At 38.5% G+C, this 27,400-nt stretch overlaps 1 protein-coding gene across 2 annotated transcripts in view; it reads right to left on the bottom strand.

Moving 5' to 3' along the window:
• Positions 1-3,097: 3,097 nt before the first annotated feature.
• Positions 3,098-27,400, bottom strand: part of LOC149925355 (uncharacterized) — a 65,578-nt gene continuing 41,275 nt past the window's right edge. For both annotated transcript variants that reach the window (XM_090160832.1, XM_090160833.1), the window contains 10 exons: positions 26,483-26,666; positions 24,745-24,870; positions 21,642-21,770; positions 19,478-19,606; positions 19,281-19,409; positions 17,535-17,777; positions 5,161-5,286; positions 4,883-5,011; positions 3,641-3,769; positions 3,098-3,335 (listed from right to left, as the gene is read on the bottom strand). In XM_090160832.1, the coding sequence (XP_090016958.1) occupies positions 3,669-3,769; positions 4,883-5,011; positions 5,161-5,286; positions 17,535-17,777; positions 19,281-19,409; positions 19,478-19,606; positions 21,642-21,770; positions 24,745-24,870; positions 26,483-26,666 (1,296 nt within the window). In that variant the 3' untranslated portion in view covers positions 3,098-3,335; positions 3,641-3,668. The remainder of the gene's footprint in view (positions 3,336-3,640; positions 3,770-4,882; positions 5,012-5,160; positions 5,287-17,534; positions 17,778-19,280; positions 19,410-19,477; positions 19,607-21,641; positions 21,771-24,744; positions 24,871-26,482; positions 26,667-27,400) is intronic.

Raw genomic sequence — 27,400 nt, 5'->3', positions numbered from 1 at the left:
CGATATGTTAAAACAAAAATCATTTTTTATAGTATTGTTTGTTAGTTAATTTTTTTTAATATCTTTTTTTTAATATTTTTTTGTTGTGTTATTGTAGTTTTTTTTGGTTTTGTTATATGCCAATGTACACAAGAGGGCTATAAATCACTTGACGACTTGGCCCTCCACTCCACATTAATGATTTTAATTAATAAAACGTTTTTGAATTTGATACTCTCAGAATCAAACTTGTGTAAATCTGTGAACCCTATAAATCGTTCTACGACACCTATTTCTGTTTTAGTATATCGAATACAAAGACTTAACTGCTCTACTCCCGCGTTGTCTCGTGTTTCGTCAGCTATTACAGAGTAGAATCCACCGGATTCGTTGACCTCTTGAACAATAATTTTTATCACTAAACTTGCACAAATGCCAATTATTTCGTTTTGTATGGTGCTGTGCAAATATTTGGCATTATTCGGCATATTATCGCATTTGGCTTTTATATCAGGACATTTTCTTTTTAAAAGATCTAATATTGCAATAAAGTTTCCCCTTTTCCCAATATTGTCAGCGGATGTGTAAGTATTCCCCTGAAGTGCTAAATCTTGTTGGGCACATAAAATAATCACTTCCACGTGTGTAGATAGGACCGCTCTGTTTGTAATAACGTCTAGTCTATGGTGGTCGTTAACCTGGCAAACTATTGATCCACGGGATTCAATTTCAATTTCAATTTAATTGTGCATTTGGTGTATACAAAAAAGAGGGGGGATAGCGGGGCTAAGTCGCTAGCGACTTGTAAGCCCCGCAATTACAGATTTTTACATTAAACAATTATATTAATTAAAAAAAAGGAAGAGTAAAAGTAAACAAAGTAAACAAAAATATAAAATAAATATGGTATAAAATATAAAACTAGGCTAAATCTCATCCAACATAATCTTTTTAATACAGGATTTAAATTTAAAAAAACTTTCTATTTCTATAATATTTGTACCTAATTTGTTGAACAAGTTAGCGCCATGGTAAAAAATTGAGTTCAATTTTTTTGTGGTTTTACAAAGGGGAAGCTTTAATTTATCGTAGCGTCGTAAATGTACAAATTCAAATAGGGGTTCAACGTTTAGTAGATCTTTATAAATAAATAGTAGTGCCTTCATTTTAAATAATTGTTCGACTTTTAAGATCTTACTTTTTTTAAATAGATCCCTAGTACCGGCCAGAAAAGGCGCATTGTAAATTGTCCTAATTATCCTTTTTTGTAGAGTCGAAAGTCTATTAAGATTTTGATTCGACGTGTTTCCCCAAATTTCAATTCCATAGGATAAGGTTGAATTAAACAAGGCGTGATACATATCAATTAACATTTTTCTAGGAATAGCTTTTTTACAGTGGTAAAGAATACCACAGATTCTCGAAAGGGATTTGCATATATTATTAATATGGTTATTCCAAGTTAATTGGCTATCTAGCCATATACCGAGGTATTTATAGGTGTTTACTCTTTTTAGCTTAGTGCCATCAACCTCAATTTGGATTCCATGTAGTCTAAGTACATTTTGTAGGCTAGTTGGTGAGAAGATTTGCTGGAAGCAAAGTGTTCTTCGAATTGTCTCCCCATGTTTTTCAAATCCGAAAATCCCTTTAGAAATGCAGTGTTTCTACTGCCTAAAAAATGACGGCAACAAAAACAATACACTGCATCCTTTGCAACTGAATATTCAATCATTTGATATTTGTCATACCCAGAAGAATTGAAACCTCGATTTTTACCGCCAATTAATCTTTTAGGAAAAGGATTTAGTTTAGGCTGAACTGGAAGGCAATCTTACTAATAGTAACGAGTTAACGGCTGACGAAGGACCTCGGTCCGAAAGCTCCATGAAAATAAAGAAATATTTTTAACCATGAAGTATCAGTTCCTTTGATATTTTTATTTTGTAAGTTTAAAATTTACCATGGGTCGGAAATTAAACATTTATAATTAGACTTTTTAATAATACCAGCTATATCAAAGCCCTGAAAAAAGCTGTTTGAAAAATTTAGCTAGAATAGCTAATTAGCCTTGAAAAAGGCTGTTTAAAAATTAGCTTAAAACAGCTAAATAGCCTTTAAAAAGGCTGTTTGGCAAAGTTAGTCTCGGAAGATACTTCGAAAAATTTTGACTGGGAGAGAATCGAAATTGAGAACTACCTGTTTGTTCAGGAGCAGAAAACGAAATGAAGAAACGTGCGTTATCTGGGACAAGTCTGACCACCGAAGGTCTAGGTCCTTTCTCTAGCTACGATCAGTGGTCACTGATATCACGTGATTTCGCTTAAGGGACAAAGTGTAAAAAAGAAAAAACCCTAATCCCCAGGACGCTCTCTATTCAAAGTAGTGACTGGTACGATGCTTTACGCTTCGACTTCAGCTCCGCGGGGATTTCCCTTCGTTTAAGCGTTGCAACGGTTTAAGTCGTACTAAAGAAATCCAGTTTCTCACTTTATGCCCCCTTTTGTAGAATTTCTAGAAATTAAGCTTATGTTTATTGTGTTGGTTGGAGCCAAGGTTCTTACAAGTTATCACTGAGGCGAACAGGTGGGTTTTTTTGCTGCTTTCCTTGCACGACGGACTTCCCCATCCCGGGCCAGTCTTTTGTCATATACTCTATATCAATGTTAACAGAGTACACTACCAAAAGCAGAAACCACAGAGTTCGCTGCCTTTGGTTGTGTACTCAAGTAATATTGATTTCGAGTATAGGTGGTTCAAAAGAGAACGTTTTGTTAGGGCCATTTAGGACTCTTGGAAATTGGAATTGAATGAGAGTTCTTTTTTAAGGGGGCTAGATGACCAATTTTTAAAAATAAATAAAATTTAAAAATCACATTTGGAGGCCCCAGAGGCAATTTTTTTAAACTTTTATAGGCCCCTATAATAGGCCTAAGATTTTTAAACATAGGCACGTGCCTACTTGTGCCTACTGCTGGCGGGTACAGATTTTGAATACCTACCTTTTAATAACAGGTATGTGATCGTCAAAAATTTGGCTTAGACCTTTGCTTATGGGGACCTTATGATAGGCTTATGACTAAACTAACATTTGTAAGATCTCAGTTTAAAAAATAAATTAAAGTCTGAGAAATTTTATTTAAAATATGAGAAATCAACAAATAATAGCGGAATCTTAACAAGTAGAAGTTGTGTGAAATGCACGAGCAAGCACTTGAAGACGGATGGCCACGTCAGATGGTGTCTCTTTTCACGAATTCCAATTCATTCTTATCTCTGATTTACGTTATTGCTACTACGGTCGTCAAATCGAAGTGGACTTTCAATTTCTGGTTTCTCAAATTTCAATTACCTCACTGAGATTTGAAAAAAAACATCGCAAAATGTAAAATTAATTTTTTTATAAATTTATAGATTTAAAATCTAAGTAGATAAAATAATGAGAGTCACAAATCCGTATCACGAAGTTTCTCGAAAGTGCGTTTCAAAATTTAGGTAATTTAGATTTATTTTCTACAGTTACTTACCTACCTTTCTAATTTAAAAGTTCACAATTTTCAATGCAAAGATTGGCCTAAAATTATCTTTATATTTATCATAAACATAAACGTAAACATCCGATATTGTATTTTTGATATTATTAAACTTAAAAAGAACACACCTGTATCTTCTTTAAAATGTTACTTCATTCATGAATCTACGCAATTGCCGTTAGACTTATCGCAAATTTGATATTCCGGGCATTTACACAGATTACTGCAGAACTTTCCAAACGTACCACGAGGGCAACCTAAAAGTAAAACAATAAAAACTAAGTATATTTATAAAATTATATTTGTACACAATTTACAATTGACTAACAAGGGAAGGTCTTGGACTGTAAGTCTGGGATCCAAGAAAAAGAAATGCCAACCTTTAGACCATGCCCCAGGCTGGTATCAGCCGGGCGGATTTTTAAGCAGAGTCAAAAGGCCAATATTTATGACCTCTCGAAATTTTCACTTTTGTCGAGCCGGAATTTCCTTATGGGATTTTATATGCTAATTTCATGGGCACCAAAATTTTAAAATTTGGACTTTTGTGATGCTCATGTCAAACATGCGTAAAACTGGCCATTCAAAGTTAAAATTGGGTAAAATGGCCAAAACTGTCCAGTTTGAATCAGGAGTGGTCAATATGGTCAAAAATGGTCAGTTTTAATCAGGAGTGGTCAATATGGTTAAAAATAGTCTGTTTGCGATGGGAGTGGTCAATATGGTTAAAAATGGTCAGTTTGCGGTGGGAGTGGTCAATATGGCCCAGAATGGTCAGTTTGCGATAGGAGTGGTCAATATGGTCCAAAATGGTCAGTTTGCGATAGGAGTGGTCAATATGGTCCAAAATGGTCAGTTTGCGATAGGAGTGGTCAATATAAAATCCCAAATACTCGACCAAAGTGAAAATTTCGAAAGGTCATAAAACTTAACCTTTTGACTCTGCTTAAAAATCCGCCCGGCTTAATAGCCGTACGATAAATACATTCGACAGCAAAATTTTACAATTTGATCTTTCGAAACCGTTTTAAAACGGTTCCAAAGTGTCTAGTGTGAACGCGGCTTACGTAACATGATTTTTTTCAAAATCGTTGGCTATCTTCACTAACAAACCACTGCCGCCATCGGGTAAAAATGGAAGACGCTCACTCCGAAAATAGATTTGACATAAAATGGAAAATGTATAAGATTCAATACAGTCAAAGTGTCTTATGTAAACTATAAAATGAAGTAGATATGTCTATCACATTACAGCACGGCATTTCAAATGCCTTCGAAAAAGACCAGAAACCTCAGCTCTAACACGACGGTCGTTTCTGAGAATCAATAACCTTCGACATTTCCATGTTTATTTTCCTAATGAAACTTACCGAACTCGCATGATTTCCCATAGTATCCCTCCTGGCAGTCACAAAACCCTGTTTTGGAATGGCACGGTGAACCGTTTTGGCAATTACAATTCATTTTACAGCTGGGTCCAAAAAAACCCTGAGAGCATTCTAGAAGTTCAACATTAATTGAAAACGATATAAATATATTGAAATTACATACATTTACAACATAAATCACAATAAAACGCCAAATATTTTTATTTTATTTACTATGACAAAAGAGGGACTATTAACAATGTTAAAATAAATGTATTCACCTTCGTCGCATTTTTGACCTCGGAAACCCGAAGGGCAAGTGCAAACACCATCAGTAGAACCGCAAAACTTGTGTGTACACTGGCAAGTATCAGTGCAGTTTATTCCATAGAATCCGTCATTGCAACCTATGAATAAGAATACATATTATGTTCAGTGTAATACAGAAGTTCCTCAAGGGCGGGTACACCGATAATTCATTTACTTGGAGCGCACTAACCCATAACACAAAAATGTATGGGTAGACCATTCTTTTAAAAAGACTACAGCCGCGGTACTTAAGCAAGATACACCGTCAAGGAGGTACAACATTCAGAAGCTACTAAACGTAGCAACTGTTTCCTGGGTCTTTGAAAATTGCGAATTGATGGTAAGACTAGTTTTTCGAGCTGTTTTAATTAATTGAAGTAAGGTTTAGGTTAAATTAAGTTGATCTGTGAAAAAATATATTTGTGATAGAGGATATTTAACTTAAGAAAATTAGGAACCTTTTCACGTCTATTCGCCCATCAAGCATAACATCTATCTTTAAAAAATAACAAAAATCTTACTATATTGTCACGCGTAACCATGGCAAGGTAGACGAGCCCACCAAACAACTCTCATAAGATTGACGAAAATATAGACCGAAGTAGCAAAGGTCCGAAGGTCATTGGCTAGTAAAAAGACTTGTTGTCTCCGCGGTCAGGGCGCAGCTATTACCCGAAGAGAAGAGACATTATCCGAAAACGCTGAGCCTTCTCTAAGGGACGGCTGGACTGCCTGCTGCAAAAGCTCGACCCGGTCGTCTAGGAAATAGTGGGAGGTCTATCACTGAACAAAGCTTCCAACGGCGTGGACCCTCTCTTCCGGTCACCATCCGTCCGTTGGTCGTTCCATCTACCAGTTCGGGCTTCGCGTAGCTTCTATATGTTCTTATTTAAACTGTATTTGTAAATGAATTATTTTTGACGTCCTTTACGAGTCTTTCTTGGCCTACCATCACAGGCTCTTCGTAGAGTAACAACTTGTGGAGGCACCAGCTCTTTTTCATCCCTAATTCGCATGAGCGCTACTTCTGATACCGAAATCTACTCGTATCCCGAGATTTTTACCGATAATTACTTCGATTGCGCCACCGATTGCCTCGCTTCCTTGCATTTTTCGTACTTCATTCTGCCCCAGGACTGCGCTCCCAACATGGCTACCTCTGACGAACTGTTCGCGCTGCTGGCTCAGTTCATTTGCACCGCCAATATTCGCCAGCACCTGCTAAAATATGACCCCGACAATCAATACACATTCGGGTGGATTGCCTTGTTTAACGAAAGCCCTTTGGGCCGCACGGATGAGGATAAGATAATAATCAGCTAGGCTAATACCCAAGGCACCACCTTAGTCCTAAGTCAATAAGTGACTTTTAAAGCCATTAATTCAGGTGGCCGGGTTACAATGCGTGGGAGATCTCATTCATGACTACCATTCTTCAAGGCAGGGCCCTAGATTGTTACTTTTGGGCCGTCTCGGCTGATTCGTTACAATACAATGTCTCAATACTCATGGGCTGATTGGCCGGCAGCTATCCGATCCAAATTTGGGCTAACATCGCGCTCCATTTTTAACAAACTACTCTGCCACCATCAACAGCCCAACAAAGATCAAATCAAATACTACCGCTTAGTTATGGCACTTGGCTCGTTGGCTAATAATTCCATGCCAGAAGCGGGAAAAGTAATTTTTTTGAAAGGATTGAACTCGCAACTGCGTTACAAAATGGTTTTAATGTGACCGAGTCTTTAGATAAATTGCAAGCCAACTTCTCCTGACGACCCCACTGGAAATGGCAAAATTATGGAACTCTTAACAACCGCCCTGGCCAGCAAATAGCCCGTTGTCAATCAACTCACATTGCGACACTTTTTAATGGTATTAATAATAAAAGGGGGATAAAATAATTGATACGTTGTCTAGGGAATATTTAATTAGCATTATAGCTTAGTGTAATGAAAGCGTCGACATTAAGATATAATAAAAGGTTTATTTGTACACTCATAATAAAACATATTCAAACATTAAAAACCCGACTTAAAACTAATTTAACCAAAACAGTCAGCTAACTTATAAACTAACTTAAAACTAAAATCATGATATTGGCTGGTTCCCCAAGTTACGTAAATGTTTATACGGTACCGTATTTTAGTTCAGCGATCTGGCGAATCTGGATTCCAGCGAAATAATTCGGTCCTTGGCAGAACGACACATCAGCGTCTCTTGCCTGTTACACTTTTCAGCGTACCACTCGTACCACGTTTCTTCGCTTCACTCGCGCATTACTTTTTCACGAGGACTTCGCTTCATTTTTTTTTAAAGAGAGAACGTAGCTCGACTATTCTAGTTGGTGACCAGCTCTGCACTGCCTGACCCTCTCTTCTTTTTCTGGGTCTTTCCTGTTATTTTTCTTCCCGACCTCCTGTGGTGCTCCGAGGATGACCATCCCCTCGCCAGGAACACATTTTCGGGGAAAATTCCATGACGTAGTTCGGGCGTTCGAATTCCATCTCCAGGTGGATGCGATGTGCCACTTGTCACCACTGACTCGTGTAAATATATATTTTTTGAACGTTTAAAGGGAACCAGCTTTTAGGGGTGAACCAGCCATTTTATGAATAAAAAACCGTTACAACTCTTCCCCACTCAACATAATTAAAAAAAAAACAGCTAAAAAAAACGCGCAATACCATCAATACAAATAAACACAATTAACATAATTAGAACACTAAGACACTAAGGTATACCTTATTATTTACAATGGCCAAAAATAAAAATTACTACAATACGGTTAAAATTGGTATGAAATCGTAGCTTTGTAATCATAAAACGTTAAAAAAAATATATAGCACGATATTAGAATAATATACAAGATTAAACAATCAACAATAGGAGACAAAATGACTCCTAGCAAAATCACGCGTAAATAACACGTCCAGTAACTGGATCGCGAGATCTGAGGCTACGAAACCTAGGGGAATGTTCACTGTCGCTAAGTTCAGCAGAAAGCTCCCTATTTTCGCTTAACGCGCTACAAAGCCTATCAATGTTGGCCGGACGCGCAACAGACATAGGTTCTAAGACCTGATAAGAATCCGGATCGGCATTACGCGCAGAAACCGGAGGCTCAGATAAGTTTTTGGTAGTTCGCTCAACATGAAGCTTCAATTCATGAATGTGAAACGTACCTTTTAAAATTCTCCCACCCTTAAAACATTTTAATCGGTAGGTCAGGGGTGATAGCTTTTCAGCAATGACAAAAGGGCCCTCCCAACGAGGAGCTAATTTCGAGGTGAAACGAGCGCCAGCGGAAGACAAAAAGTGCGAACGCTTGAAGACCAATTGGCCAATATCAAATTCAAAATCACGATGTTTATTATTATAATACTTGGCTTGACGGGCCTGCGCCGCGGCAAGACTATCTTGGGCCTGAGTTACCGCGTTTTCAGTTCGTTCTTTAATAGCAAGCCCGTGGCTATGGATGGACTCGTCGCTAAGGACGTTCTCATGGGACATGGGGAAACTTATATCAGCCACAGTGCGGAGCTCGCGACCAAAATTAAGATAAGCGGGCGTGAAACCCGTTGATTCGTGAGTGGCCGTGCGTAGCGCCATGGCATACTGTTGTAGGCCTAAATCCCAGTCATTGTGGTTGTCTTCCACATAGGTAGCTATCATAGTTGTTAAGGTTCGATTTATTCGTTCCGTTTGATTGGATTGCGGTGAATTGAAGGAAGTATATCTATTACGTATACCTAACACTTGACAAGTATCACGCATAATTTTCGACACAAATTGTTTTCCATTGTCACTAACTATGGTCACTGGTAAACCGAAACGGGTGAATACCTGGTCCACCAGCAAATTGACTATAGGTTTGGTAGTAGCACGGCGGAGGGGGAATATCTCTACCCATTTGGTCATCATGTCAGTTACGACAAGGAGTTGCGTAATTCCATGCCTACTAGGAGTATATGGGCCCTTCAAATCTATCCCAATGACACTCCATGGATCGGTGATCTTCGCAGAACGCATAAGACCGGCAGGGGATTGTTGGGGGACTTTGTGCCGTTGGCACGCGTCGCAGGAGAAAACGTATTCCCTTACCGCGCGGGTCATCCCGTCCCAGATATATCTTTCGCGCATGCGCCTAAGAGTCTTAAAATTACCTAAATGACCGGCGGATTTAACGTCATGGGTTAGTTGTAAAACGCTATGATAAAGTGACTTGGGAACCCAAATTTTGTAGTTTTCGTCTGCCTTTTTAACGTTACGGGGAAGTCTATGTAATATCCCATTAAGCATTTTGCAGTGGTTGACGAGTTGAGCATACTCAGTGGATTCGGAGGGGAGGGGAGTGTTTTCAGAAAAATATTTCACCAGAGGGCTAAGGCAATCGTCCTTAGCTTGCTCCTCAACAAGAACCTCCACTGACATGGCGATAAGATTAGGTGGCGCTGCCAAAGCAACGGCGACACATCCGGTGGGTTCTGGGCAAGGTGGGTGTAAACCATCCTGGTCCAAAGCCACTGGTAAACGTGACAACGCGTCCGCTATCACATTTTTGTCACCGGAAATATGGTGCACGGTGTAATCGAAAGCCTGGAGTTTGGCGTACCAACGAGCGTATTTACCTGTATAGGATCAGGTGTTTTCAAAAGCCACACAAGAGCGGAATGATCAGTATAAAGATCGAAATGTTCTCCCTCAACATATGGACGAAATTGACCTACACCCCACACTGCAGCTAGGGCTTCCCTTTCCGTAGTACAATCATTTTCTCAGCATCGCTGAGGGTGCGACTCGCGTAGCGAATGACATGGAGCCGACCATCTTGTTTTTGCAGTAATACTGCGCCTATTGCCGTATCCGAGGCATCGGTCTGAATAACAAAAGGCTTTTTAAAATTTGGAGCTACGAGTATAGGAGCCGACGTTAAAGCAGTTTTAAGCGCATAAAAGGCGGAATTATGGGCGGTAGTCCAAACGAAGGGTACGTCTTTATGGAGTAAGGCTGTAAGAGGGGACGCCAGGGAAGAAATTTTTTTAATGAAACGCCGATAGTAACTGGCCATCCCTAAAAAGGAGCGTAACGCTTTAATGTTTTTAGGGGGTGCTAGGGCGCTTATGGCACGAGTTTTCTCTGGATCAACTGATATTCCCTCTGTACTAATGACATGGCCCAGAAACCGAGTTTTGTTTACGCAAAATGTTGTTTTACTAGCCTTTATCGGATAAGATTTTAAAAACTTTTTCTAAAGTCGCGAGATGCTCTTCGAACGTCTGAGAAATCACGACTAAGTCGTCTAGGTATGAGCTAACCCCTTCGGACGCTAGAGGTCCAAATAAACGGTTAATCATCCGCTGAAAAGTGGCGGGAGCATTTTTCAGTCCAAACATTAAAACTTTTGGACGAAAGAGGCCTTTGTGCGTAATAAACGCGGCCCTATCACGACTATTGGGGTCAAGAGGCACTTGCCAATACCCAGCTTTGAGATCAAGCGTCGAAATAAATTTAGGGGAGCGAATTGAATCCAAAATGTCATCTATGCGGGGGAGGGGGTAAGAATCCTTAATGGTGACGTCATTTAAGTCACGATAGTCCACGCAAAGACGGAAGCCTCCATCCTTTTTTGAAACTAGGATACAGGGAAAGCTCCAGGGACCGTTACTTGGTTCTATTAACTCCTGACTAAGCATATCATAGACAATTTCGTCAATTTGGTTCTTTTTAAAGGGTGAGTATCGATAGGGGGCGCGGCCTATAGGGGTCGCGTCAGCAGTGTCAATATAATGCGTGGCGGTGCCGGTACGTCCCGGTACCGTCGCGAACAAATGTTTATAATCAACAACAACAGCATTTAATTGTTGGCTTTGGTCATCAGAGACTTGAGCCATAGATAAGGCCTTTTTTAAGTCGACCTCGTCAATTTCGACATTTTGCACATGGCATAAGAAAGGAGAGGACTGCTTTATAGAGGTATTTACGTTTTGAGAAAAATCAAAGAATTTCGTGGGTTCGCTAGCCCATGCGTATCGCATTTCTTTATAATTAGCTATTAGGCCACACTTTCGGAGAATATCCATCCCCAAAATACACTGACAATTTAAATTTGGAACCAAATATACAGTGATGGATTCAGTTTTTCCCGGCAAGGAGAATTCAACTTCCGCAGAGCCCGACGAGGTTAATCGCGTTTTATTCGCCAATTTTAAACCAAGTTTGTGCCGATTTCGGCGGTTTTTAATTAAAGTTAAATTATTTTTAAAGGTTTCGTCTACCAAGGTACACGAGGATCCTGGATCCACCAAAGCCGTGCACTCCCTACCATTAACGAAAATCTGAATCCAAGCTAATTGCGGAAGGCCACTAATCTCGATCGAAATATTTCCTAAGATTGGGCTTACTTCCGATATCCGGGGGGAGTGCCCGACTTCTCCCCTCCGGGGTGATCTTTTCCCTGGTGGGTGCGTTTTGGGCAACGCGGCTTGATATGGCCTTTTTCGCCGCAGCCATGACATGTGGGGACGAAAAGCTTCACCTCACTGTTTAACGGGGTTGACGTTTCACGGCGATTGGGGCAAAATTTTTGATAATGGCCCGGCTTGCCACAATGCATGCAAGTTAATGGCGCTTTCGGACCGGGAGTGAAATACTTCGCGGCAGAGGTATTGGAGCTGCCCGCGGACTCACGCGGATCTTGGGACGCGTGCTCGGTTAAGACGGCGTCGCCTAGCAACTCTCTAACGCGTGCATATTGTTTTGTAGCCAAAGGAATTCGAATATCCTTACGTAAATTGCGCCTAATTAAACGGATCTGCTCGCGCACCGTAAGGGGTTCTGACAGCTTGCGCAGTAAGGTCAATATAGCTTCTATATAATTGCTAGAACTCTCCTTGTCTTTTTGACAACGATTATGTATTTGGTCCAAGATTTGCTCGTCATTTGTGTCGAGCTGAAATTCAGCGGTAATGGCTGTTGAAAAATCAGAAAAAGTCTGAAATTCAGTCTGACCCGCAAACCAGTCCCAAGCCGACCCAGTGAGCATACCGGGTACCCAGCGCTTAACAAAAACAGCTTCCGGACAATCGCGGCCGGCCAAAATTTGCTGAGCTTTGGTCAAGAATTCTTTAACAGTGGGGCCATTAGCGGCACCCGAAAAGCTTGGCATAGATACCGCTGGTAGCCACGACTTCGGTAATCCCGGGTGTGGTTGCGAGTGAGTAAAGCCTGGCGCGGGGAGACCGGAAACCGAGCCGGCTACCGAGGGCAATAAATATACATTTCCGGTGCCTATCAAAGGAGGAAATAAACTAGGGGCGGGAACCGGTGCGCTAGGTGCTGGAAATTGACCTGCCTGGGGAGACACGATAGGGGTGCCAATCGCCTGCGTAACATTACCTCCCGAAGAAAACATTTGCGGTGCAATGGGTGCGCCAGTCACGGGAACGGGCCCTCCCATCGCGGCACTCGTCGGTATTCCAGTAGCAATGGGCGCTGGAATAAAAGAATTGACCGGGGTGCAATTGTTAAGGGGGGCGCTGAAATTCGCCTGTTGGGCTGCTAATTGGCTAGTAAGCATAGCCACTTGTTGCATTAAAGCGCTCAATTGTTGCTGCATCGCCAACATGGGGTCATTGGAAGTAGATTGAGGGATATTAACCATGGTATTTACTGGTAGGCCTGGGTTTATCGAAACGGTATTATTAGGAATACCGGCGACAACATTCGTTAGGCCCCCGGGTAGCGAGGAATTGGAAACCGAAAATGGCGCTACGCTAGTAACTGTACTGCCGCCAGGCGTCGTGCCCGTAAGGGTAGGTATAGTAATCGTCGGCCCACTAGCGGACAGCGTGGGGTCTGCATTTGCGGAATTTTGGATTGGCGCCATATTCTTTTGGTGACGTCGCGTTATAGAAATTTTCCTAACCAAGGGGAGGACTAAGGAGCGTTCGCTTTGTCTACGCGCCGCGCGCTCGTCTCTCTGAAATTCTGTAAAAGCGCGGTAGCATACGTCACAACTCGTTTGGCGACTATATTGGGGAAAACACTTAGCGTGCTTCGGCGTAAACTTCATGAATTGAAGCTCACGAAAAAAAAAGAATTCCCAGAATTTAATTAACCAAAAGAGTGGGAAAATTTTCCTAACAAATACCGCTATCGGTACGAGCAACGAGAACAAAACAAAATAGCAAATCCAACGGTTAAACAAATTACACTGGCACCAACAACCGTATTCTCCACTAAGAAATACGTAATTAAATTAAGTGAATAATTAACCGAGGATGGAAATTAAATTTTTGAATTTTTAAATTACATAAATTCTAACTAGCGTCGTAACGAGTGACTGCGACTTAGCCAAAATGAACATTAGTTAACAAAAGGGGTTATTACGTTAACTATAAATATACATTATATGACATTTAAATTAAAAAATGTTAATTTCTTTGGTCATATTCAGATCCCGGACGGGGACCCCAAAATGCGACACTTTTTAATGGTATTAATAATAAAAGTGGGATAAAATAATTGATACGTTGTCTAGGGAATATTTAATTAGCATTATAGCTTAGTGTAAGGAAAGCGTCGACATTAAGATATAATAAAAGGTTTATTTGCACACTCATAATAAAACATATTCAAACATTAAAAACCCGACTTAAAACTAATTTAACCAAAACAGTCAGCTAACTTATAAACTAACTTAAAACTAAAATCATGATATTGGCTGGTTCCCCAAGTTACGTAAATGTTTATACGGTACCGTATTTTAGTTCAGCGATCTGGCGAATCTGGGTTCCAGCGAAATAATTCGGTCCTTGGCAGAACGACACATCAGCGTCTCTTGCCTGTTACACTTTTCAGCGTACCACTCGTACCACGTTTCTTCGCTTCACTCGCGCATTACTTTTTCACGAGGACTTCGCTTCATTTTTTTTTAAAGAGAGAACGTAGCTCGACTATTCTAGTTGGTGACCAGCTCTGCACTGCCTGACCCTCTCTTCTTTTTCTGGGTCTTTCCTATTATTTTTCTTCCCGACCTCCTGTGGTGCTCCGAGGATGACCATCCCCTCGCCAGGAACACATTTTCGGGGAAAATTCCATGACGTAGTTCGGGCGTTCGAATTCCATCTCCAGGTGGATGCGATGTGCCACTTGTCACCACTGACTCGTGTAAATATATATTTTTTGAACGTTTAAAGGGAACCAGCTTTTAGGGGTGAACCAGCCATTTTATGAATAAAAAACCGTTACAACATCTCCTCTACCTGACACCAATCGAAGATTTGCGAAGAGACATTCACGATCTGAAACGCCACAGGGAGTGTAGTCCATCCCATCTCTGTGGGCTTGATGATCACCACTCATCCTATGGTCGCAAAGAGAACGGAGCCCGTTATCAGGACCGTTTTCGTTCCCAGTCTAGAGGTCGACGATTCCACGAACCTTCCCTTTTGACAAACTAATTCCTCTATCGAAGTCAGCCTCGACTCCGGCAGCACCAAAAACATAATAACACAACCACCCGGCCAGTATAATACACGTCGCAGATGGTAGCCTCATAAATCCAATTGGTTCAACCAGCTTCACGCTGAAAATAGGCGAAACCACCTTTCAAATTGACGGCCTCAATTTTGGATAACTTCCATCATGACTTACTCTTGGGATTGGAATTTTACTCATAACATAGATATCAGCTTCCGAAAGCGCAGAATCTCCATACGCAATGACAGCTTTCCCCTGCCTGACCACCTCGTCGCTCATTATAGTCACGTTCAATGCCTCTCCAACGTGACTATTCCACCTTTCTCGGAAATTCCGATTGAAGTGCATATCCCCAATTCTTACGATGAGCGTTATGGACTCCTAGCCCGTTTTCTAAATGCCCGTGCGTAAATCTGTGCTGCAAACCCATCCCATCGCTTTATACTTCTACCACAAAATTGCCATGTCGGCACCACTCATGAAATCCTTGAGCTTCCACTTCTCGACCAGGTAGAATCTACGGGCGATTCCCAACTTCCGGACCACTTGGACGTGGGTCCACAACTGTCAAGAAAGAGTCCCCAGCCATCCGCAGTCTTCTCCAGAAACACATCTCCGTGTTTTCCAAACACAAGACCGACCTTTGGCGCACGTCATTGATCACCCATAAAAAAATTCTGGAGACGCCGCATCAGTACGTTGTTACCCTTACCGAATATTCTTCAATAAACAAGAGGTCCTCCGCAAAGAAGTTGAGAAACTCCGTAAAGAGTACTGCAGCACTTGGGGCGCAACGGTTATCCTCGTCAAAAAACAGGATGGCTCTTGGTGGTTTTGCGTGAATTAGGACGTCTGAACCCGGTTACCAAGAAAGATGTCCACCCCTTACCGCGAGTTGACGACGCACTTGATTGCCTCACCGGATCTATCCTCTTCACTACTTTCGACTTGGTTTCTGGTTACTTTCAGTTTGAATTTTCCGAAACGGTTAAAGTGAAGACATCTTTTATCTTTGCAAATCTCCAAGTACCTTTCAACGGCTTATGGTACTCTAATGTGGCAAATGGCCATCTGCATACTTCGAGCCTCATAACTTATCTCGACCATGTGTTGTCTAGTCTTCGTAACCAATTGAAACTCATGTTCTCTCCCGGCTCCGCACGTACCTCAACCGGGAAACCCCACTCCGAGGTATCCTCAACTTTAACACGATGTAATTCCTTGTAGCGTAGCAATATACCGACAATAAATAAATCTTGTTAATTTTCGAATTAGGCAGGCTACCGACAACGACTATTAACCGACCTGCAGACCATTTCCCAAACAATTTTGGACCGACCTGTGCTGATTTTCTAAATCAGCTCTTAGTCTCCGACGAGTGTTCCTTTTCTAGAGATGACTGATTTAACCACCAAAACAACCAAAGGTAGAGTGACGTAAATCCGCAATGATGATTCCCTCATCCCCACAAAGTGAAATTCCTACTCAACGTAGGATTTTTGTTCCCCTTTCTTCGTTCAAGAACGTCTGAATGGGCAGAACTACGTTAACATCGTGCAGAACAAAGTAGCGTACGAGTTGGACGACATTTATTTGGTTAATTAGACGTCTATGGTTCCAACATCAAGCTCGTGTTGTTGCCGATTATTTTAACACCGAGTTCACTCAGGGATGGATTGGAAGGAGTGGTCCTCCCAGATCACTTGACTTAACACAACTCGATTTTTTTGGGGGATTTATCAAGGCGCATGTATACCAGACGCCCATGCAAACATTGATGAGTTACGCCAAAAAGCGCTTGAAGCTTTCCGTCTGGTCACTCCCGATATTATCCAGCGTTCATTTAGAGAGATGCTACATCGCAGAAAACGGTGGTATTATTATTATTATGTGCATTGTCTGATAATAATATAGATTATGACCTTTGGTTTCCTACGAAACTAATGAAATGTGTTATGCTGATAACCTACAAATTAAACACACACGAAGTAAATTTCCAAAATTTTTTAACATGGCTATTGCCTTCCTTTAGAGGTTGGTTTTGGAGACTGTTGGTCTGGCAGCCCTACTAGTGGGTTGGCGGAGAGGAGGTTGTGCAAAAAAAGGTCAGTTCTCGTTTGGTCTCCGCCGTAGATAATCACTCTAATAGTTATCCTCTGCCGTCGGAGTCAAGTGATGGTAAGGAATGGCTGCATCTCTTGCCCCAAGAGAGATAATACTTTCATAATTCCGCAAGTATGACTCTGTTTATAGAATTAAACCTAAAGTGAGGAATAATTCCGGTATATCATTGTGTAGTCGTATGGTAAGCTTTCGAGGGCCCCATTACCACCTCTCCTGTACAACATTCCGAGTAACACTATGACCAACGTCTTATTTTTGTGGAATAACGGTCTTTTTCTTCTGAACCAACGTTATTTGTACGTTTTCAAGTGTGCTCTACAACTTTCTCATCGACGGTTTTCGTTTATCACTTACCGCTCAAAATATAAATTTTTGAAAAACATTATAACATTTTCTGAACTTTAGAAATGATATAGTTTCTTACTTCCTACGTATACCCTGAAAATGTCAAAACTCTATTATAGTTTTTGAAATAACAACCCTTTCCGAGCAAAATCAGACACCCTGTATATAAAATTATAAATATCATTCATTTATATAATTAAAGTAAATCAAGAAACGTATTTAAAATGCTACATAATATTTAACTCAAGGCTGAGCCTGATATTGAAAATTTAATCTATTAGACGTCATAATTTAGGTTAGGAAATTTTAAATAACAATTATGGGTGAAAATTTAGAATCAAAGTTACGAACCTAAGAAAAGGAGTGTATTTTAGTACAAAAAATTGCGAGTTACCTATTCTTAATTTCTCGGAACATTTTCCAGAAATATGGTTGCATCCCCTGAAGGTCTTTTCGTTACACTGACACTGAAATTTGCAATCCGAGCCATAGAATCCTTCTGGGCATGGCCGGTCACAGTGCTCACCTAGCCAACCTGGGCCGCAAATGCAGACTCCTCCGACGGGATCGCAGACCGCTCCGTTTTGGCAATTACATTTTTCAGCACATTTCAAACCGTAAAATCCTTTGTCACATTCTGTAAAAATCACAAGTGGACAATTATCATCGGGATACATCCGTAAAATGTATTCGGAAATGAACAAATCCACTGAGGTAATATGGAATCTAACGTTGTGCCCCGAATAAGAAAATCTTAATTGTGATCGGGAATCTAACGTTGTGCCCCCGAATAAGAAAATCTTAATTGTGATCGGGAATCTAACACTGTGCCCCCGAATAAGAAAATCTTAATTGTGATCGGGAATCTAACGTTGTGACCCCGAATAAGAAAATCTTAATTGTGATCCGGAATCTAACGGTGTGCCCCCGAATAAGAAAATCTTAATTGTGATCGGGAATCTAACGGTGTGCCCCCGAATAAGAAAATCTTAATTGTGATCTGGAATCTAACGTTGTGCCCCCGAATAAGAAAATCTTAATTGTGATCTGGAATCTAACGTTGTGCCCCCGAATAAGAAAATCTTAATTGTGATCTGGAATCTAACGTTGTGCCCCGAATAAGAAAATCTTAATTGTGATCTGGAATCTAGCGTTATGCCCCCGAATAAGAAAATCTTAATTGTGATCTGGAAACTAACGTTGTGCCCCAGAATAAGAAAATCTTAATTGTGATCTGGAATCTAACGTTGGGCCGCCGAAATCACAACATTGCTATGAGAAACGCATTTTCTATTTTTATGTAAGAAATACGCGGCTTTTTTTAAATCGTCATCAGGGGTACCACAAGCTAGGATTCAACGCGGCTCACTTCATACGGCCTGTAAAAACTCTGACCAGTTTTCAATTAAATCTGATGTTTAATAATTAATGTTAAATTTAGTGTAAAATGATTTGTTTAATTTAGTCCTTTAAAATTATGTTTATATAATTTTGTGTATGTGTGTATTTTGAAATGTGTCCCTTTTTAGAGTTGAAAGACGGAAAATCCAATTTGTAAATAGCTATTGTAAATATTTTGGGTTATTTTTAGTGCGGGTGGTGGAAAATTGTTCGAATGTATTGTATAGCCTGCAAGAGCCGGGTTGAGGAATGCGTGACGTAGGTGGAAAATCCCTCGCTCGCTCTCGCGCGCGGTTCCCGACAGCCCGGCTCCGGCAGGCGCGGCCAGGGGCAAGACCCCCTGGACCGAGGTTTCCTGAGAAGAGGACCGATAATAAACGGTCAGATGGGCAGATCACCCTTTTCCTCTATCAAGAAAGGTAGAATTTGTAAGCGCCCAACTGGCGACAGTTTTTTAGTGTTTTAGCACGCTGCCAAATGCAGCATTTCAAGTCCAATAAATGAAATTTGTTATTGTTGGTTTTATCTACGTCGTATTTTCTCTTAAAGTAAGACAAATTCCAAACTAGCTAGCATGTTTCAGTCCGTGTTAGTTAGTAAACACAGCTCTCCCAATTAAAACCAGAGAAAGGCCAAGTCCCCTATCCACCATTTTCTTCATGGCCATGATAATTTAGTATAGGCTAGCTCAAAAGAGAAGGGCAACTACGGCTACCCGCACCTGCACCAATGGTCTCACCTTCACTGCATTGGCTTCCAGTCCATCCCGGGGGACACGAACATTCTCCGGTTTCTTTGTTGCAGTCGTACCCGTTATCACAGTAGCACATCTGCTCGCAATTGACTCCGTAATGGCCGAAGGGACATTCTGTACGAAAACCAAAAGAAAACGTCTCTTACGCGAGAAACCACAGGTGATGTGATCAAGTGAATTACCAATGTCGCACAAGTCGCCGGTCCAGCCAGAAGTGCATTTACAAGTCCCGTAAACGTGATGGCAGTAAGCTCCGTTTTTACAAGAACAGAGTGAGACACACTCGGCTCCGTAATATCCCTCAGGACAAGCTACAAAGCAAATACAATTAAAAAAATTTATTATTTAAAATTGACAACGATAGAATACTAATAACAAAATCCAAATCTAGATTGTTAGTCGTAAAATTTGGTTTTTGTATAATAATCTCAATTTTTGTAAAATCCAGATTTATTTTTGTGAAAATACTGTTTTTGAAATAACCTTGATTTCTGTATAAAAAACTTCTTGGCAAAATTTCTAATTTTTAGTTTTTATTTGTAAGTACGTTATGATATATTCGCGACCGAAAACTATCGCTACGCCCCCTTTGGTTCGCCATTGAAACCGAGATAGGTGGCGGCTAAAGCAGACGCTATTAGTTTTTCCTCGTAGTTGTACGTAAATTTGACTATATATAATGATAATTGCACTTAAATATAATTTTTACATCGAATTCTTATGTTTGGATAGGTTTATTTAAGAAAAAACGTTCTTATGACAAAACTTAAGAAAAGTCTAAACCTAAAATTGTATCACCAGAAAACAGGAAGCGAATCACAACCGATCGCTACTTCATTAAAATTTCTGAATTATGATATTTTCATCTGAATTTAGGTGCTAAAATTCTTTCGCATCCAAACATGGACCTAATTTGAAGCTCCTGACCCATTTTTAGTCATTCACAGACTTTTCTTAACTATGAAAAAATTAAATAGTAAAAAAGAGGGATTAACAAATTGCAAATTGCTAAGTAAGAAACAAATTATTAGAGCGAAACCATTTGAGGTTCGATTTTATTGCTTTTACTTACACTAGATGACGCCAATTAAAAAATACTTTCGATTATTAAAAACCGGTTTCTAGCACTATTTTAAACGATTTTTTATATAAAAGCTATAAACAAACCTCTAATAGTATTAGCCCTTTGAACCAAATACGAATTGGTCTATTTTTTAAATGATAAAGAGCTTACAAGCAGTGGCGTAGCTAAAGGGCAAGGGGCCTCGGTGCAAAAAAAATGGGCCCCCTAACCAATATGTTTCCAAAAAAATAGATACTTAAAAATCTTTTATTTTTCTATTTAAAATTTTTTAAATGAAAACTCACAATCTTTTGCGTGGTTTAATGTTTGAAAAATTATCAATCACTTCGTTAAAATTCAATTTTGATGCAGCCTTGTACTCGAAGCGTCGAAGTATTTACTTTACATAAATACGTGCATTTCCTGAATTTTTCCACAGTATAGCCTAGGTTTAGGCCCCCCTGAGCTATGGGGCCCCGGTGCACCGCACCGCCCAGCCCTATGATAGCTACGCCACTGCTTACAAGCCAACTAAAACAAACCAATAACCTAAACGCAACATTTTTGGAGTAGCAAAAATTATAAAAAATGGCACATATGGCCAATAATGGCAAGAAGTGAATAATAATAAAAATTTTACTGCATAAAAATTATTTAAAATTTGAATATTTGAGATCATTTGAGAGCGAGGAAGTTTAAGAACCCTTTATACAATTTAGCAGACGACACAGAAAGGTTTCAGAAAAATCGTTAAAAATAGCCCAAAACATATACCCACAGGACCAGATTGGGCTATAATGTATTTTCTAGGCCAAATTCTGGCCACTAGACCAATATAATTGACTAAAATAGCCCACACCGGAAATGGGATTTTGAAAAAAAATAATATTTGCCGCATTTGACATTAAGGTATTATTGGTCATTTCGGTATTTACCACTATTTCAGTAAGCTAAAAATTAAGTAATGAAATTTTCAGGAAATAGATGGCAATTAATCAGGTTTACAAATTGTAGGCCAGCTCGCTCAAGAAAATCACTGAAAAATCAACGAAAGTTTTTCGAAAATCAGTAATCAGTTGTAGGAGTGACCAGTGGCGTAGCTAGGGGGGCGGTGCCACCCGTTTGGGCGTTATTTGGGGGTGACACCCAACCGTGAAAAAAATAAAAACTTTCACAAACTAGAGTCTAGTAAGTAGCACACCATGATATCCACCCCGGGTGTCACCCATGCTAGCTACGCCACTGGGAGTGACTACCCCCTCGATAGATGTAAAGAAACTTACGATTGTCACAATATTTTCCAAAATAACCAGGCTTGCAGAAACACTCGCCATTTTCCGGATCACAAACAGCACCGTGTTTGCACAAACACTTGTGCCGACAATTCGGGCCAAAAGTATTCGCGTCACATCCTGATTGAAGTATAGCATAATTTTTTGGATTAATGAAAATTTAATTAATGTAAAAAGCATTTTAACGTACAACATCTACAAATAACAAATATATTGTTGTTCAAATTCGGTATTTCGGTAATAAAAATTCGCAATCCTGGTAATAACGGTTTTAAAACTTTTTCCTTTACCATTATTAGGTGAATTTAGGCCCTTAAATCCGTCATTTTGGAAACCGAAATTTAACATCAACGGTAGTTTTTAAGAACAGGATCATTCCATGTCAAATCGAATGCTTAAAGTTCTGACGGAATTTGCGCAGCATCTTGGGGTCGTTTAGAAATGGTGGTAGGAAAAATATTTTGGTTTAAAAAAAAGTTTTGTTTGGGCAATAGATCAAAAATGAAATTAACTTACTAATTTTGTACACAGCGACTAAAAATTGGGTAATGTTTTATAATTTAATACAAGATGCATGATTTAAACGTATTCAATGTAATCGAGGCTTCATGAGCTATAATAATAATCAATGAAAATTTTAGAAATTCAACCATAGACCAGTTTGGGTCTCTGAATGACACCCGCAAAAACCGTTAATTTTTTTATATTTATAGCGACAGAAACTTATATAATAGAACAATTTAAACATTTTTAGAATATTTAGCGCCGTGTTTACATTAAAGACTAAATTAAAATATTAAAAAATATCCAATGTTTAATCACGGAGTACAAAAGTTCCAATTTAAAAAAAAATGAAAAACTGGGATACAGAAATTATTTTACCAGTTGTTACGGAATAAGGCTCAGTTCTAATAATTGGTATTCCATATTTTATGGAACTACTGGACAATGGAAAATAAAAATACACTAACTCGTATATGATAGATTTTTTAAGGATTACGTGCCTGACCGCGGAGAAGTATATTTTCAACTAACGAGGAGTGTACCCGAGGTGTAAATCACCGATTTTGATGAAACTCTGGGGGTATGTAGACCTAGGGGTAACATGAATTTTCACCAAGGGAAAAGTTATGCTGGCCTTCCGTTTTGCTATTGCAACCGAAAATGTTTTTGACAACTTAAAATGAAAAAATCTACATTTAAAAAAGCATGGGATTTTCTCGGTTTCACAGGGGGGTAGGTACCCTGTGAAAATTTTTGAAAACTCAAAAAAAAATAAAAAATTTAAATTTCAGTTAAAATGCTAAATTTGAACAATTTTGGGTGAAATTCATCAAGTTTGGGTAAACTTAAACCAAATTTGGGTAAAATTGAGAAAAGTTCATTGAATTTGATAAATAAAGGAATATTTGCCAATTTTACCTAAATAGGGAATTGTAGCTAAAAATGATTAAAATTGAATAAAATAAATGAAATTTGGTTAAATAACCGGAATTGGGGTTAAATAAATGAATTTGACTAGAATAGCGTTGAGTTAATTGAAATGAACGAAATTGGATAAAAAGAGCAGTATTTACTTAAATAAGTTTCAACTAGAATCGTCTTAAATCAATTGAAATTGGCTAAAATAAATCTGTCAAACTACCAAAAGTGATTGAGGGCCAAAAGTACATAAACTGAAGAAAACCTACAAAATAAGGTTAAGTAGAAACTAAAAGGTTATCGATTTCGTTGTAATTTCGTAATAACGAAAACTACTTTAACTTAAAGATTTTTTCGGTAAAAATATCCCTTTCGTTCACATCCAAAATACTCCTTTTATGGAAAAACATACATCAGCGTCTAATTTTGGCTGTTTTACCCAAATTTTATCGTTTTACCCAAATGTAGCCGATATTAGTAGTTTTAACTCAATTCTACCCAATTTTTGTCATTTGGGCGAATTCTGATTATTTTATCCAATTTTATCCGATAGTAGTTGGATTAACACAATTTTATTCAATTTTATTAATTTTTGGCTGTTTTACTCAATTTTCTCAAATTACCCCCAAATTTTTTTAATTTTCCCCCATTTTAGACGATATTAGTTGTTTAACACGATTTAATCCAATTTTAACCATTTTAGGTCATTATACCCAAATTTAGTTTTTTTACGCAAATTTTATCATTTTACCCCATTTTAGAGGATATTAGTTGGTTAAACCCGATTTTATACAATTATAAACATTTTAGGTCATTTTACCCAATTTTGGTCTTTTTACCCAATTTTGGTCTTTTTACCCAATTTTGGTCAATTTAGCCAATTTTTGTCGATTTCAAAAAAAATTATTTGACAATTTCCTATTTAGGTAAAATTTGCAAATATTCCTTTACTTATCAAATTCAATGAACTTTTCTCAATTTTACCCAAATTTGGTTTAAGTTTACCCAAACTTGATAAATTTCACCCAAAATTGTTCAAATTTAGCATTTTAACTGAAATTTAAATTTTTTATTTTTATTGAGTTTTCAAACATTTTCACCGAGAATGTCCCATGCTTTTTTAAATTTAGATTTTTTCATTTTAAGTAGTCAAAAACATTTTCGGTTGCCATAGCAAAACGGAAGCCCAGCGTAACTTTTCCCTCGGTGAAAATTCATGTTACCCCAAGGTCTACATACCCCCCGAGTTTCATCAAAATCGGTGATTTACACCTCGGGTACACTCCTCGTAAAGTTACGCATTCAAAACGTTGGAAACCATTGGCAGATTGACACTGTTCGACCGCTAGTCTTGGCTGCTATGTCGCTCGTACCATGTTCATAGAACTATATCAAAACAGTTTTTCATATATTTTGACAAAGGTTCATAAAGAACTACAATATTGCTGTAGAGAAAAACCTAAAGTGGTATTTAAAAATATTTGGCTGATGATACGATACTGCTGCTGCTGTGCTTATGAACACCGGTTTCACATATGGGCCAGACTTTATAAAAATTAAAACGGAACGAAATTATGGGAATATTCGTTATATAGAATACCGAAATACCGGGATTGAACCAATTCCAATACCGGTATTGGATGCACAAACAGAAGCGCATAGAGATATTTACTAGTTTTACAGTGTTGTCCTTGGAAGCCGTCTGGGCAGGAGCATTCCCCCGTTTTGGGGTTGCAGCTTCGGCCATCGCATTCGCATTTTCTACCACACGATGCTCCGAATCTTCCAGTCTCACACTCTAAGAAAACCAAAATCAAAATTATAATTGCCAAAACCATATATTAATAGACTAAGAATTACTATAATTGCAAATTAATAGACTAAGAATTACTAAAATTGCAAATTAATAAACTAAGAATGACTAAAATTGCAAATTAATAGACTAAGAATTACTAAAACTACAAATTAATAGTGAGATGTGCCAAAATTGTAAACTAATAGAATTAGATGTGCCAAAATTGTAAAAGAATAGAATGAGATGTGCCAAAATTGTAAATTAATAGAATGAGATGTGCCAAAATTGTAAATTAATAGAATGAGATGTGCCAAAATTGTAAACTAATAGAATTAGATGTGCCAAAATTGTAAATTAATAGAATGAGATGTGCCAAAATTGTAAATTAATAGAATGAGATGTGCCAAAATTGTAAATTAATAGAATGAGATGTGCCAAAATTGTAAACTAATAGAATTAGATGTGCCAAAATTGTAAAAGAATAGAATGAGATGTGCCAAAATTGTAAACTAATAGAATGAGATGTGCCAAAATTGTAAACTAATAGAATGAGATGTGCCAAAATTGTAAACTAATAGAATGAGATGTGCCAAAATTGTAAATTAATAGAATGAGTTGTGCCAAAATTGTAAACTAATAGAATGAAATGTGCCAAAATTGTAAATTAATAGAATGAGATGTGCCAAAATTGTAAATTAATAGAATGAGATATGCCAAAATTTTAAATTAATAGGCTAAGATTTTCCAAAATTGTACGTTAATAGACTAAATTGCAAATTAACAGTAGAAAATTTGCCAAAATCGGAAATTAATAGACTACAAATTGCCAAATTTTCCAAATTAACTGGCTAAGATTTTCCAAAATTGTTAATTAACAGACGAAGATTTGCCAAATTGTAGATTAATAGAAATTGTGTCATGTCATTTTTATCGTAATTAAATACGGGCGACATATAGCCATGACAGGCGGTGTTAAAATGCATTATGAACCGCAACTAACTAATTTCTATTTGCTTAAAAGGGGTTTCAAATAAGTTAGTTGCAAAATGAGATTTGAATGTAATTTAATCAATTTGCATTTGGTTAATTTAATAGTTATTTTAAAATTATGAAATAATTCTAAAGCTTTTGATTACTATTTTCCTTTTAATAGACCTATAGAGCGAATGAGCGTATCCTTGTTTTCAATTGATCTTACTTCAATGGTAATGTTCTCCAAAAAAGATGTTTCAATATCAAGTACATAAAATCGGTTGAATTACATGAAGTGCCAAGAGATATACAAGAAGGATGAAACAGATGATGCACAACCACAATTATTTGCAAATATGGGGAATTGTACTAATTTTATTAAATGACCTAATGAACGTTATGGAAACTTAACAACAGTAGCCATGTCCATTTTATAATACAGATAATTAAATAATTTGACTTCCGGTTTCAAAACCCGTCAAGTTCGTAAGATTGCGTGAAATCTGGCATTTCTCGAAAGACATCACAACAACTTAGACATACGAGCAAAAACCCGCACCCTTTTCGGTCGTTGTTTTTTTTTGCTTTAGAATTTGAAAATCTAAAACCTAGTTAATGACGCGGAGGAACAGAGGTCTCTTACCTTGATCGCAATTAGGGCCTTTAAATCCCGGAGGACACGCTGTTAAACAAGCACCTGTTTCTGCGTCGCACACTTGAGAGTCGCACTGGCAGAGGTGTTGACACGCTGCTCCCCATTTGCCCCTTTCGCACGATTCGTCGCACGTTGTCCCTTTAAAGCCCACTCGGCATTCGCATTTGCCCGTCTACAGAAACAAAGAAAGTTCGAATTTTGACAATTGGAAACGAAATTTTGAAAATAGTTTTTCTTAGCGTAGAATTCCATGAGCTGTGGTTCTTTTTAACTTCACAAGTTACATTATTTTCTCAATTTCTAGTTTTCCTTTGCCACGAGTTTTGAAATTTTTAATTCTTAGCTTTAGTTTAAATTCTTTGGAACGGTACACTAACTTTGTCTATAAAATAGGTGTTTCAATAAATTACGGGAGATCACGTGTAAATGTTTTTACTACGTCACTAGCTATAGTTATCGAGGATAGGGAACACACGCTCGAGTCGAGAAAGATTTTGGAATTTGAAGTCCACGCGCGAAGCGCGCGTACCTATGAAGTACTTAAAAGCTTAAAGGCCTTTGGTTTTTTTCTACCTGTCACCTTTTAAATTTACTTTCCTCCCAAACAAATACCCTGGTGGTAGGCGAACAGCAGAACATGTTGGCCTACCACCAGGGTATTTGTTTGGAAGGAAAGTAAATTTAAAGGGTGACAGGCAGAAGAAAACCTAGGCCTTTAAGCTCGTAACGTAGATAAAAATATTTTATTATTTTAATTTTTTTTTATTGTTTAAATACAAATGGTTGAACGAAGTGTTGTTTGAAGGCATTTCTGGAGTCTATTCGTAGCCTGCTCGTGGGTGTGAATTGTGTTCGTTCCCCTGTAGCACATGAAGTCGTTTTATGGTCGGGGTACAGTTGGAAAGT

Source organism: Leiobunum rupestre, chromosome 10, assembly GCF_980474605.1.
Source record: "Leiobunum rupestre chromosome 10, qqLeiRupe1.1.hap1, whole genome shotgun sequence".
Lineage (NCBI taxonomy): Eukaryota > Metazoa > Arthropoda > Arachnida > Opiliones > Sclerosomatidae > Leiobunum > Leiobunum rupestre.
The sequence above is the reverse complement of the archived record's forward strand: the minus strand, read 5'-3'. Positions and strand labels throughout refer to the sequence as shown.